Source organism: Hippoglossus stenolepis, chromosome 7 (genome assembly GCF_022539355.2).
Source record: "Hippoglossus stenolepis isolate QCI-W04-F060 chromosome 7, HSTE1.2, whole genome shotgun sequence".
Taxonomy (NCBI): Eukaryota; Metazoa; Chordata; class Actinopteri; order Pleuronectiformes; family Pleuronectidae; genus Hippoglossus; species Hippoglossus stenolepis.
In genome coordinates, this window is record NC_061489.1 from 10,311,946 (window position 1) to 10,323,963 (window position 12,018).

A 12,018-nucleotide genomic window follows, 5' to 3' on the forward strand; every position below is an offset into this window, starting at 1 on the left:
AGTGAAGATGTGATATGATGGTGTGATTACTGCACAGAGCAGATCTGACTAAAGTGAAATTAAATCAAGCTCTCAAGGTCGATTGAGTGCCTAAAATAGCAGCAGCTTATTTTCATGAGATTGTTATGTGGTATTGTTTTTGAGGGGGTGTGTTGAATCTATCTATCTATCGATCTATCTATCTATCTACTTTCCATTAATTTGACAACACATGCGCTTCAAAAATTTGGTTATTATTTCATAATGCTGGCAACTGATTGTGGTGACAGCAGGTGTTAAGGCTCAACATGCAGGCTAGTGATTGGCTCCCAAACTCACAATACATGCAAATACAGAAATGCGTTGAAAATAGAGCAAACGACCCTGGAAATGTAGTTCCTGGCTGTAGTTCAACGCTTTGTGAAGTAGCGAAGTCATGTGTTTTCTCAATTTGCAGTGTGTTGAGCTCTCTCGGCCACCGCAATTCTGAGGTGAGGGGAAAACACATTTGTTTAAACAAATGTACTTATTTGCATTTGAAGGAAATGGTTGCCAGTGCTGCACCTTAGATTTAGCCCTTTGTTTTCCACTGACGTACATATATATATATATGTACACTATATATACACTATATATAGGCGGAAGGTTTTGATTAAATTTCCTTGGATCATTGTATTTTCTTCTCCCTGCACTAGCTCCTCCCCCTGATTTGAAGGCATCCTTATTTGGGAGGAGAACGTCGCGAGTGCATGTGCCATTCATTGAGGAGGCGTGCGGTGGGCGTGACCCCGTCTCAACCATCCAATCAGCTGTTAGATTTTAGCTATCGAAGGCGGGGCTTCTCAGGGAAATCCTGACGCCCAATGGCTGCTGGCTGAGGGCGGGGGCGGGGCTTGTAGACGGAAGTGTCTCCGGACTGGCCCAGCTGTCATCTAGAAGAGAGGAGACCATTTACACCGGCCGCATAGGAAATGCTGAAAAAGGAAAAACGCTAAAATATGGCATCATCAAAACGATAAGGTCATGTCGCCGAACTGAAGGTAGCTATGCCCGACGTGTCACTAAACACGCACGCTGATCGATGGAAGGAGGCCGCGCTGCAGTATTCTGTCTAAAAACTGATGACAGGGATCGGTAGGCTGTGTGACATTGAACATACAGGACACGAAACAGACGAGGTCGTTTAAAGAGCCACACACCGTGAACAACTTGTCACGTCCTGTGAATTTGATCCGTCGTGCTGTCGTGAGTTGACGCGGCCGTGAACGTTAGCGACATTTCGGGGGATGTTGTAGCCGCTGGGTGCGTTTGTTTTTCACCCCGGCACGAAGAAAAAATATGCTACACGGTCGCTGCTGCGGTTATCAAGCTATTATCTTAGCCTAGCGGCTCGGTGCAGGGAGCTACCCCAGATCCAGAGCAGACGTCATCAACATTTCCCTGTATTTAAATGGTCGCGAACGAGGAGGTCATCGCTGGAAACAAACGACGATTACTCGGTAGGTGTGAGCCACCGCGGCGGCTGAGCGTTCATGGCTGCACTGCAATGCAAAGACGCACTTTAAAAATGACTGCTGCGACCTGCATGATTAATAGGGCACATGGAAGGTGGCGGAGCAGCTGTTAGCTTTGCTGCTAGCTGCCTGAACGACCTTTGGAGACGTCAGCCTGTTAGCTGCCTGCGCTGGTTCCAGGCTGCCTGTGCTATATCCGAGTGTTATATTTCATGTAGGCCTTCAATGGCTAGGCGAGTCAATGACTTAATCTCATTGATTGCATCACAAGACAAGGCAGGGTGCAGCCCAAGCACGTTCACTGCGTTTGGTCAGGCTTGTCTTTTATTTTTAAAGAGAGCATATCAACTTAATAATTAACTGTCTCATGCTTTTTTGTCCCCCACCTCCCCCCACCCCCACCATCCCTTTCTTGTCCTCCCTTCATCTACATTTTAGGATAAAAAAAAAGACGGTGAAAGCCAAAAGTCAACTGAAGATCACTGGGTGTCCTAAATGGGGGACTACGGGTTTGGAGTTCTGGTGAAGAACAGCAGTGGTAACAAATCTGCCTTCCCCTTGCGGATCCCTCCTCACCTCCAACCCCAGCACCCACACCACCCCTCCAACCCCCCCAGCCCCCCTTCCTTCGTAAACAACACCTGCTCCACCAATGGGGGCAGCGCTTGGCTGTTCCCCGCCGTAGCCCCGCACAGTAACATGCAAGATGAGATTCTGGAGTCAGACAAGTCCAAGGCCTTGGACCTCCAGGACATTCAGGAGAAGTCTCAGGTCCAGTCCCAGCCCCAGGCCTTGTCTCCTGGCCAGCAGGAGGTTGGGGGAGGCCTAGGAGAGCTTGAGGGTGCACTCCCTGAGGACGGTTCGCTGGAGAAGGGTTCTTTGGAGAGCAGCAGTGGCAAAGAGAAGCTGAGGATGGAGTCCCCAGTGCTAAGTGGGTTTGACTACCAGGACAGCCTGGGAATGGGTACGAGCATTGCACAGTCCACCTCCTCATCTTCGCTGACCAGCTTCAACAACTGGTCCCCTGCTGTCCCATCCACCCAGTCTCCAGTGGTCGGAGAAGATGTAGGAGGGTTCTTTGGCCCGGCTGGCTCCAACGCCAACGGACCTCCCCTGCTGTTCCAGAACTTCTCCCACCACGCAGGTCCTGGCTTTGGTGCGGGGGGGAGTTTCTCCCCGCAGATCGGGCCAGTCTCTCAGCACCACGCACCCACACCTCACCCCCAACACTACCACCCCCACGGTCAGGGGGTCCCACAGCAGCACAGGCGCTCCCCAGCTAGCCCTCATCCACCCCAGCAGTCTTTCCCTCCGCACCCCCACCGCACCGGACCATTCACCCAGCTTCCCCACCTCACTACTGCCCAGAATAAACCCCCCTCTCCTTGGGGAAGCTACCAGAGTCCCTCCACTCCCACATCCACCTCCTGGAGCCCTGGTGGGTATGGTGGCTGGGGAGGCACACAGGGGGTGCGAGAGTATCGGCGGGGGGTAGGTGGAGGTATGTCGGGCCTTAACTCCATCTCCCCGCTGAAGAAGTCCTTCCCTAACAACCAGGTAAATGAGACTGTCACAACTCTTCTTAAAAACTGATTTAGTACAGTATATGATCCCATGCAATACATTTGGTTCGGTAACTTGTAGGAAACTCATCTATCTCTCCACACAGGTTCCCTCTCAGAAGTTCCCCAGAAATAATTCTGGCTTCAATCACAAGGGCTGGGTGGAGGACAGCATGAGCCGCAGTGACAGCATCTACCCTTTCCAAGTGAGTATATCACACAAAAGTGGACTTGGACTGTGGTCTTACATGGCCGCAAAATGTAAATATGTTTATCTGCCCACCACAGGCCAATGATATTAACCCTGTTAAACATGCTCATCTGTATCAAATTCAACAAATGAGCCATTGAGAAAAACATGATCAAATGGATGAATAGAAACTTATTGTGTGTGCTTGTGTATGAGCACTTATCTAGGTCATATGGGTGAAGGAGAGCTCTCTTATCATCTGCTCTGATCACATGGCCTTCCTCCTGTCCTGATTTGAGAAGTCTTGTGCTCGACTGCAGCTTTGCATGCTCCAAGCCCATTTAGATACAATGCGTTATGAATGACTCATCATGGCTCTGTTGTTTCTGGATTTGTTTGAAATGCCAATTTATCTTTTCACCTTAGGCTGTATTCCTTATATTATTATAATATAACATAATATATGATTTTCATAGCAGAAATAAGCAGGTGATCATTTTTGTGACACGCTCTGGGTTCCATTTTCTGTTAACAGTGCTTTCCTCTGAAGGCCTAGACTGGGATATTCTCTGCAGTTTATTTTTTATTAGCAATTAGTAATGTAGCAAACTATGCCGGGGCTCTTACAACTTGTGCTGCTTTAGATGTGATTGGGGAAGTGAGTTGGCTAATTGTTGTCTTCCTCTCTTTCAGCAGGAGAGAACCCGGTCTTTTGATGGTTTCAGTATGCACTCTCTGGAGAATTCGCTGATTGACATTATGAGGGCTGAGCAGGATTCCTTGAAAGGTTGGTTCCCAAACTAAACAATGATGAGGAAGGAATCGTTTCCCTGACCGCTGGCTGCCGATCAATGCAGCCATGTATTTGACAGCGAGGAGAATTTTGGTTATTATTTCAAAATGCTGGCAACTGATAGTGGTGACAGCAGCAGTTTAGGCTGAACATGCTGGCTGCAGGCTCCTAAACGTTAGAAGCCTGTTTTAACAAGTGGACATCAGGAATGTAGTTACTACTAGTTTGGAGAGGCTCATAATGTTTGGTTTTGTCAAGACTTTTAGGAAAATTGGCTTAATGGACAACTTCGAATTCTGTACTTTTGATGTTTTGTCAATCTACAGAATCTTTCAATCAGTGTTAGCAGGTGTTTACTTGTCATTAGACTTTTTCCTTGTCATAATTTTGTCCATAAGATGTTTATTCTTAATCCGACCTCTTTTGGATACTCAGTCAAATGGCCTCTCATACTAGGGCCATGGAGTTTGTCATTTATATTTCAGGACAGATAAGCAGTATATTTTTTCTTCTGCAGATTTTAACAATATGTAGGGTTTTCTACCTTTTGGGAGAGGTAAGGTGTATACACCAGACTGAGGCCAAAAATAAAATACACAGTTATCACCCAAATTTGATATAATTTAGAATATTCAACAGTATATTTATTTATATCCTTATAATTTTTTCCCCCACTCTTTCTGTTTTTCAATAGATTCTGTTTTATACGGACTTGACCCGCAGTTTGCTTTTCCCACATGCACAATGCAGCGGGAGGTTATCTACACAAACGGCATCAAATCCTCTGCATTATTCAGGCGAGAAATGGTGCAGAGGAAGGAAGTGACATATAAAATTTGCTTCTTAGGTCACTTGATTTTCTTGACAACACACGTAGACCGGTGTCAGCTCTTTTCGCCACAAACTTTCTAGACGTCTTCTTTTTCACCGGTGATACATTTTCGTGTCCGTCATGTGTTAGAAGCATAATCAACTCCCCCACTCGCTCGTGGTGAATACAGTGGGGGATTCCCCGCTGTGTTCCCACATCAGATTCTCCTGACTTTCGACGGACTTTATACTAGGGGGCCAGGCGGAGAAAGTCCGCAGATAACCCGGAGCCTCTCACTCTGACTCTTGTGTTCACACATTCGCCCTACTCCGGAGAAATTCAGAGGATCCCAGGAGCTCAGTATTGTACATGACGTCTCAGTCTCATCCTCATGACAACCATCACCTGCAGCATTTTTGCAGTGTAGACTCTATGATGTCAGCTAATGCTCTCATTAATAAATCATTGCACTTCAGTTTTGTTGCAGTCTAATGTAAAAGAAGCCTTTTCCCATCACGGCAGCGAATGCTACTGATGCACATTTTCGCCAGATGATACTCCGAAACTTCTCTTTGATCATTCATACACTTTTGTGTTTTCTTTCTTTGAGTGCTTCCTCAATAATCTAGTGATGGTTTATAGTTTTATAGTCCTTGAACTTATTTCAGTATTCTCATCGAATATATCACATCACTCTAACATGGGAGAATAACCTGAACTATATTTGCGATTTGTCCTGTCTACTAAACTTCATACTGTCCTGAAATGTGTGTCAACATAATCCTTTGTTTCAGAAGCTATTTATATGAAAAAGAAAGAAATTTATATATTTATAATTAACATTTCATGACAGTATTCTGTGGTCTCTTTTGTTTTTGTCACTTAGGACGTTACAGCTTCTCTCACCAGGGTGGAGACGGGCCTCTACCTATGAATGGTATGTAAATGACAGCGCTTGAAATCAACGCATATCAAATGCTGATAAAAAGTAATGCTGGCCATTTTATACATTCAATACTTAGCTGATCTCTTTAAAAGTAGGTCATAGGGATTTTCTTTTGGTGAGCTCATATAAAATAAAAATTTAAACTTTTGTATATCATAACCACGCTGAGATGTGCTGAATAACAAGTTGTAAAAAAAATTATTTGTCACATGATTTGTTTTATTGCCATTTGAACTGCTGTGGTAGGCATAAGAATTGGCTGACCAAAGGGAGTTCAAGTAGAAAAATAATGTTGCACAGAGACGGTAAAGAGCAAAAATAAGATAAGTAAAGACTTGAATTCAATTTATTTGTAGTGTTATGAAAAATCCACTCACCAATTAGTGTCTTTCAATTTTCCAATGGGGTTATGAGAGAGCTATATTATATTGAATGATTCCATTTGTCTAGTTTATACTGTAAAAATGTATACCGGCATTATATATGTTGCAGCCTTTAAATGGATAACCCGACATTTTTATGAAGAGCATTTTGGCCAATGGTAACTCAGAATGGCTGTTACGGCAGCCATTTTGTCTGGTGATCAACAAATTCATTTCCAGTCAGTGTGTTTTACATCTTTTTATGATGGGCCTTTTTCAAAAAAGCCATTTCAAAAGTGTTTTGTGTTGTTTTACATGCAGCGAGAAGTTATGGCAGAAGACGAGGTAAAGTTTGTGAATGTGTCTTAATTTGTTCATTGTCAAGCTGTAATGATCCCTGAGTTTTTTTTGTGTTGCTTCTGTGTTTGTCTGCTTTATCTTGTTGTTGTTATTGATTATTTTGCCTTGATTGTTGTCAGTGTCAAAGCCCCTTTCTCTGTTGGGAGTAAAAGTCGTATAGGTTTCCCCGCGCAGGACCTAGTAGTGACAATGCTCATGCTTTTACTTTGTCTTTACAAAATGGTAATCATGGCTGCTTTTGTATGTATTTCTTAAAATAATTCAATGCATTTACCACCAATCAAACTCTCTGCTCATTGCAATGTTACATTTGAACATTGGTTCAGCTTAACCAGTGCTGAGGCCATATGTGTAATCCAGGTCATTCTCTCCACTAGGTCATTCCTCTCTGTTCCCCATGGAGGATGAGCGCTCTTTTGGAGAGGATGAGTCAGGTGACCAGGGGCTTCCTGGCCTTGGCTCAGCTCACTGTTTCCCCCATCTCAATGGTGAACGTGTGGAACGATATTCTCGCAAGGTGTTTGTAGGAGGTCTGCCCCCAGACATAGATGAAGGTAAAGTTTTGTTACGGCCATACAGTGTGTCACTAAGCTCAGTTTTTGTTATCATTTACATTGCTGTAGATCATAGGCTAAAACAAATGAACAATATTGATAAATTTACTTTGGTGGCCATAATGAACGGATGGTAAAAAAATAATATTTAAATCATATATTCGTTAGATTTTATTGCATGTAATAAGTGTTAAGTAAGTTTTGATGGTGATAATATTATTGCTGATTTTTTTCTTCTTTTTTTTTTTTAGATGAGATCACTGCCAGTTTCCGTCGGTTTGGTCATTTGTTTGTAGACTGGCCTCACAAGGCAGAGAGCAAGTCCTATTTCCCACCAAAAGGTGAGTCAAACCTGTTGAACAGTATATTGGTTTGAGTGTTTTGAGTTAAGAGCATTGCAATGATTTTCTCGTTTTGTGTGTGTGTGTGTGTGTCTGTGCGCTCATTGTTCTGTTTTGTCAAACTTTTTCAGGATACGCATTTTTGCTGTTCCAAGACGAGAGCTCTGTTCAGGCTCTGATTGATGCCTGCATTCAGGAGGATAGTAAACTGTACCTGTGTGTCTCTAGCCCCACCATCAAAGACAAGCCTGTGAGTCTCTTAAACTGCTCCATCTTGTCCAACAAGTACAAAACTAAATTAAATGTTTACATAAGACAAGTGACCGTTGCTTTATTGTCTGACCCAAAAAACTGTAAACTTCAGTAAAACTGTGTTTTGAGTAAAATTAGGGCTTTGCAGTAATACCAAAGTGATAATTTAAAGATCCATTAATTATTCCCTGAGAAATCTGTCAAAATGTCAAAAAAACACCCCATCTCACGCTTAAAGTGGAAAAACTCCTGGATCAGCACCAAAATGTAATGAGTTCTTTCCTGGCCCATGTCCCAGTAGTTTCTGTGTATTCCTTTGGACAAACAAACAGACATTGGCAAAAACGTGACCCTTTTGGCAGAGTTGATGACAATTAGTGCATCTAAACTATTTGAATGTGATCCCAAGAGCTTGATGTAAAAGGCCACAGCCACCACCACCACCAACTTTTTCCAATATCAGTAAATGGCATCAGAGAATTTATATAATAATAAATAATCTATCTTGTTCATAAAGGAGGTGAGCTGGACTGGAAGAAATAATTTTTTGTCATCTTCATTGTTGCAGGTCCAGATCCGACCCTGGAACCTAAATGACAGTGATTTTGTAATGGATGGCTCTCAGCCATTGGACCCGAGGAAGACCATCTTTGTAGGAGGTGTCCCTCGTCCCCTTCGTGCAGGTACATGTGTGAAGACCCCTAAATGTATTTCATTCCCATTACTGATTGAGATTTCATTAACTTGCATTCTGTGTTGCTGTTTCAGTGGAGCTTGCCATGATCATGGACCGTCTGTATGGGGGAGTGTGTTACGCTGGGATCGACACAGACCCTGAACTCAAGTATCCAAAAGGGGCGGGAAGAGTGGCCTTCTCCAATCAGCAAAGCTACATTGCAGCCATTAGTGCCCGATTTGTTCAACTGCAGCACGGGGAGATTGATAAACGGGTGAGTCCATATGAGGTTAGCAACTTCCTTTCAGGTGTAAATGAAAAGTGAATGTTGATCAAATATTTCCATCAATCTAACATGCTGCTGTGCACGCATTCAGATTTTTCTCCACCTCCATTTTAACAGTTTTCCTTTTATCCACCCTCTGCCTCTCAGGTGGAAGTGAAGCCATATGTCCTGGACGATCAGCTGTGTGACGAGTGCCAGGGCACTCGCTGTGGGGGGAAGTTTGCTCCTTTCTTCTGTGCTAACGTGACCTGTCTGCAGTACTACTGTGAGTACTGCTGGGCAGCCATCCACTCCCGGGCCGGCCGCGAGTTCCACAAGCCGCTGGTGAAGGAGGGAGGGGATCGGCCACGACACATCTCTTTCCGCTGGAACTGAGGCGAGAGGGCAAGGGAGGGCGAAAACACAGGTTCGGGGAGGGACTGAGAAAGGGGAAGTTGGGTAAGGGGTACGGGCTATGATATGAAAAATAAATGCACTTTTCTTTTAAGTTAAAAAAACAAAACATAATTTATTTTTTTTATTTTTTTTAATTGGGCCCTCTAACAGAAGTAAATGCTAAGAAGAGAGTGAAATCCCATTTATGTTTTGACTTAACGTGTGCATGAGCATATGGATGCATTAGATTTGGATTTAGACGTTTTCTGACTTGACTGTACTTTCTTTTCGTGTTAGCTGGCAAAGCTGCTTACATTTGTTGTCAAGAGTAACATAAAATTTAAGTGAGGTTCATCATACCTAAATCAGTATACTAACTGGAAGTTGAGTTGAAGAAGGGTGCATTTTCTTACTTTGCGCTTACAGGATTAGAAAACAACTGTACCATTTACCAAAGGTTGAGTGCAAAACATTGGGTTGAACCGAGGAATGACACCGTTTCAAACGGTTGGACGACTTGAGTTTTTCAAGCAGCTCATTGTATAGCATCTGGCCACTTCGAAAAAAAAAAAAATAGAAAATCTCTTTAGATTGCTGGCATGGGTTTTTAGGTCTTGGTTTAAAAGTTGACACTTTGTAACCAGAAAGGGCAAACCAAAGATTGGCCTAAAACACATCATCGAAAGCAAACATTGATCTGAGGGTTTTCAGGATAATGTTGTGTCCTCTCGTCGTGTGACAGGGGAGAGGCTGGAGTTGTGTGGAGTTTTGGTTTCTGGGTTTCAGCGAATAAAGACACAGCCCTCAGGGCTCAGGTATTGGCAGTAGTATTTGCTCACTTTATATTGTCAGGGATATTAGCACTGGAAGCTAACATGCTAATGTAGTACTAACTAATGGGAATGCACAGTCCAGTCTCCCTGAGCTGTCCTCATGGTGTACCACTGCACGCTCTACCATGACTGGAGCTTCTATCACAAGTGTTGTGGTTGGATATGGTAGTAGCTAGAATTTGCTGTCACAGAGATAAAGATATTATTTTATACATGGCCTGCTGATTTTTGTACAGTGTTTTATAGCTGATTATTTTGTCATGAACATATAAACATTTATTATGCACTACTTTTCTAAATATTTTTTTCAATAGTCATTTTAGGCACATTTTTCACAGATGGGAGAACTCCTTTTGCAATACCTCATTTTTTTCACTTGGTGAAAAATAATTTTGTACCTTTGTTACTAAGAGATCTGCATTTATGGTAAACTTAATTTAAAAAGAAAATGAATGATATTAATATAATTTTCAATTAGCTTTTATATATTTAAGTGCTGGTAAATCTGAAAATTGTCTGGTGCATTGGTGTGATTCTGTAGATAAAAAAGAAAAAAAAAAAGGCTATCATTAGCTATTCATATATGGATTCTCCTCTGTCCTAAATAAACATAACAGGATCCTAAGGCATGACAAGACCTTTCTAAACGGATTTTGATAGTCTTGAAAATATATTCTGATATTTCGCTCCTAGGTGCACTCAGTAAGATTATCATTAGGGTAAATGTTTTGGCTTTGGTCAACGTGATCTCTTCCCTTCTATCACCGGAGTGGATATCAGCTGTTTGAATATTTAGATCCTCTTTCTGGAACTGCCTGTAAGTTCTACTTATTCTTGGCATGCATAATGTAATACAGAAATACAATGGCTAGTGTTAATGCAGGACCTAATGTAATGCACTAGATCTCTTTTTGACTTTCTTTTCCTTCTCTCTTTGAGATCACCTCTCTTGTAGCCTCTCTTTACATGGTGGAGTCTGCCTTCCTTACACAGACGTGATGTTTATGCAATCTACACAGTGACAACACTTTGGATGCGTTTTGTAATGTAGAGGACACTCAGTAGGACATAGGTGAGGAGAGTTGATCACTTGCCCCCCTCCCCCCCCTTGTGATGTGGCATGCTTTGGGACATAACCTGAATGTGATTTAATGTTGCAAGTTAACTTTGAGCCATTATGTGCAATACTTATTCTTTCCAGAAACAAGTCTCTGCAGTGCAAGTCATTTAATCCATATAGACCATGCAGTCATTTACACATCATTTGTTTCCTATTGTTCATGCTGATGTCTGCAAGAGAAAAAAAAAAAAAGTAATTTATACATGAATTTATTTTTAAACATTAGTTTTGTGCTTATTTACTTATTTTGCTACAACCATGCTACTGTGATTGAAAACATTGTATATACTAGGTCGATAATGTATTTAGTATTTGCTATATTTTCAATTGAAATGTTTAACTATCATTTTGATCAGATTTTTGTTATATTTTTTGGGGTGATGTGTTAAAACTCGTGTGTCTAGTTTTTCTAATTGCTGTATTGTGCTCCACATTTTCAGATGAAAAGAATATTATGTCTGTTAGTATTACTTGATTGCAAAATTTCAAGTTTTTAATTGTATGCTGGGAAGGTTATATTTATTAACTTTTTTTTTTTACCTGATATTTGGATTTTTATTCAGTCATTTGACATTTATACGTAAGTTCCAATTTTTATATTTTCTTCCTGATTAATTTACGCTACAATACAGACGTCAGTTTTTATAGTTGGTTTGTAGTATTGAAGTAAAACAAAGATCTAATGTCATATATTAATTTGCTGCCAACTGTTTGTAACTGTATGCATACATTTGAAGTATTTGTAATGTGAGATGTTGAATGAATAAAACAGCTGTGAGGAAGAGTTTTTTGCCTAATGTTGATTCACAGCAGTTAATTTGAGGCCTTATGTTGATCTATTTACCTCCTAAAGGTTTTCGCGTAAAACAGAGCGTCGCATTGGATGCCATTGTTGTGTGAGAGCACGCTTTATGCACATCTGGTGAGCTAAGTTAAATCAGGTCAGAGGTATTTATAGGCTGAGGCTTATTTCAGGCCTTAGTGGGTGCTGTTCAGCTCACCTAAACCTGCTGTCCTGTGTCTCAGCAAACCGTTTCCTTGTCTAATAAAAGCCTGTATCACGT

At 41.9% G+C, this 12,018-nt stretch overlaps 1 protein-coding gene across 4 annotated transcripts; it reads left to right on the forward strand.

The window, feature by feature from the left end:
* Positions 1 to 875: 875 nt before the first annotated feature.
* Positions 876 to 11,741, forward strand: LOC118112059 (cytoplasmic polyadenylation element-binding protein 4). Of its 4 annotated transcripts, none has more exons than XM_035161040.2 (12): positions 876 to 1,019; positions 1,932 to 3,050; positions 3,163 to 3,261; positions 3,939 to 4,032; positions 5,736 to 5,786; positions 6,479 to 6,502; positions 6,895 to 7,071; positions 7,323 to 7,412; positions 7,544 to 7,662; positions 8,233 to 8,347; positions 8,433 to 8,614; positions 8,774 to 11,741. In XM_035161040.2, exons 2-12 carry the CDS (start codon positions 1,989 to 1,991, stop codon positions 8,999 to 9,001), a joined length of 2,241 nt encoding a protein of 746 aa, XP_035016931.1. In that variant the 5' UTR covers positions 876 to 1,019; positions 1,932 to 1,988; the 3' UTR covers positions 9,002 to 11,741. The 4 variants fall into 4 exon arrangements, with proteins under 4 accessions (XP_035016931.1, XP_035016933.1, XP_035016934.1 ...); XM_035161042.2 differs by having other exon boundaries at positions 3,942 to 4,032; XM_035161041.2 differs by having other exon boundaries at positions 887 to 1,478.
* Positions 11,742 to 12,018: the final 277 nt, after the last annotated feature.

What these genes read in the sequence shown, in the direction of transcription:
- LOC118112059 (XM_035161040.2), top strand. Translation starts at nt 1,989, where the DNA reads ATGGGGGACTACGGGTTTGGAGTTCTGGTGAAGAACAGCAGTGGTAAC. An exon ending in ACAGCATCTACCCTTTCCAA is followed by an intron (nt 3,262 to 3,938) that starts GTGAGTATATCA and finishes CCTCTCTTTCAG; the next exon opens with CAGGAGAGAACCCGGTCTTT. An exon ending in AAGTTATGGCAGAAGACGAG is followed by an intron (nt 6,503 to 6,894) that starts GTAAAGTTTGTG and finishes TCTCTCCACTAG; the next exon opens with GTCATTCCTCTCTGTTCCCC.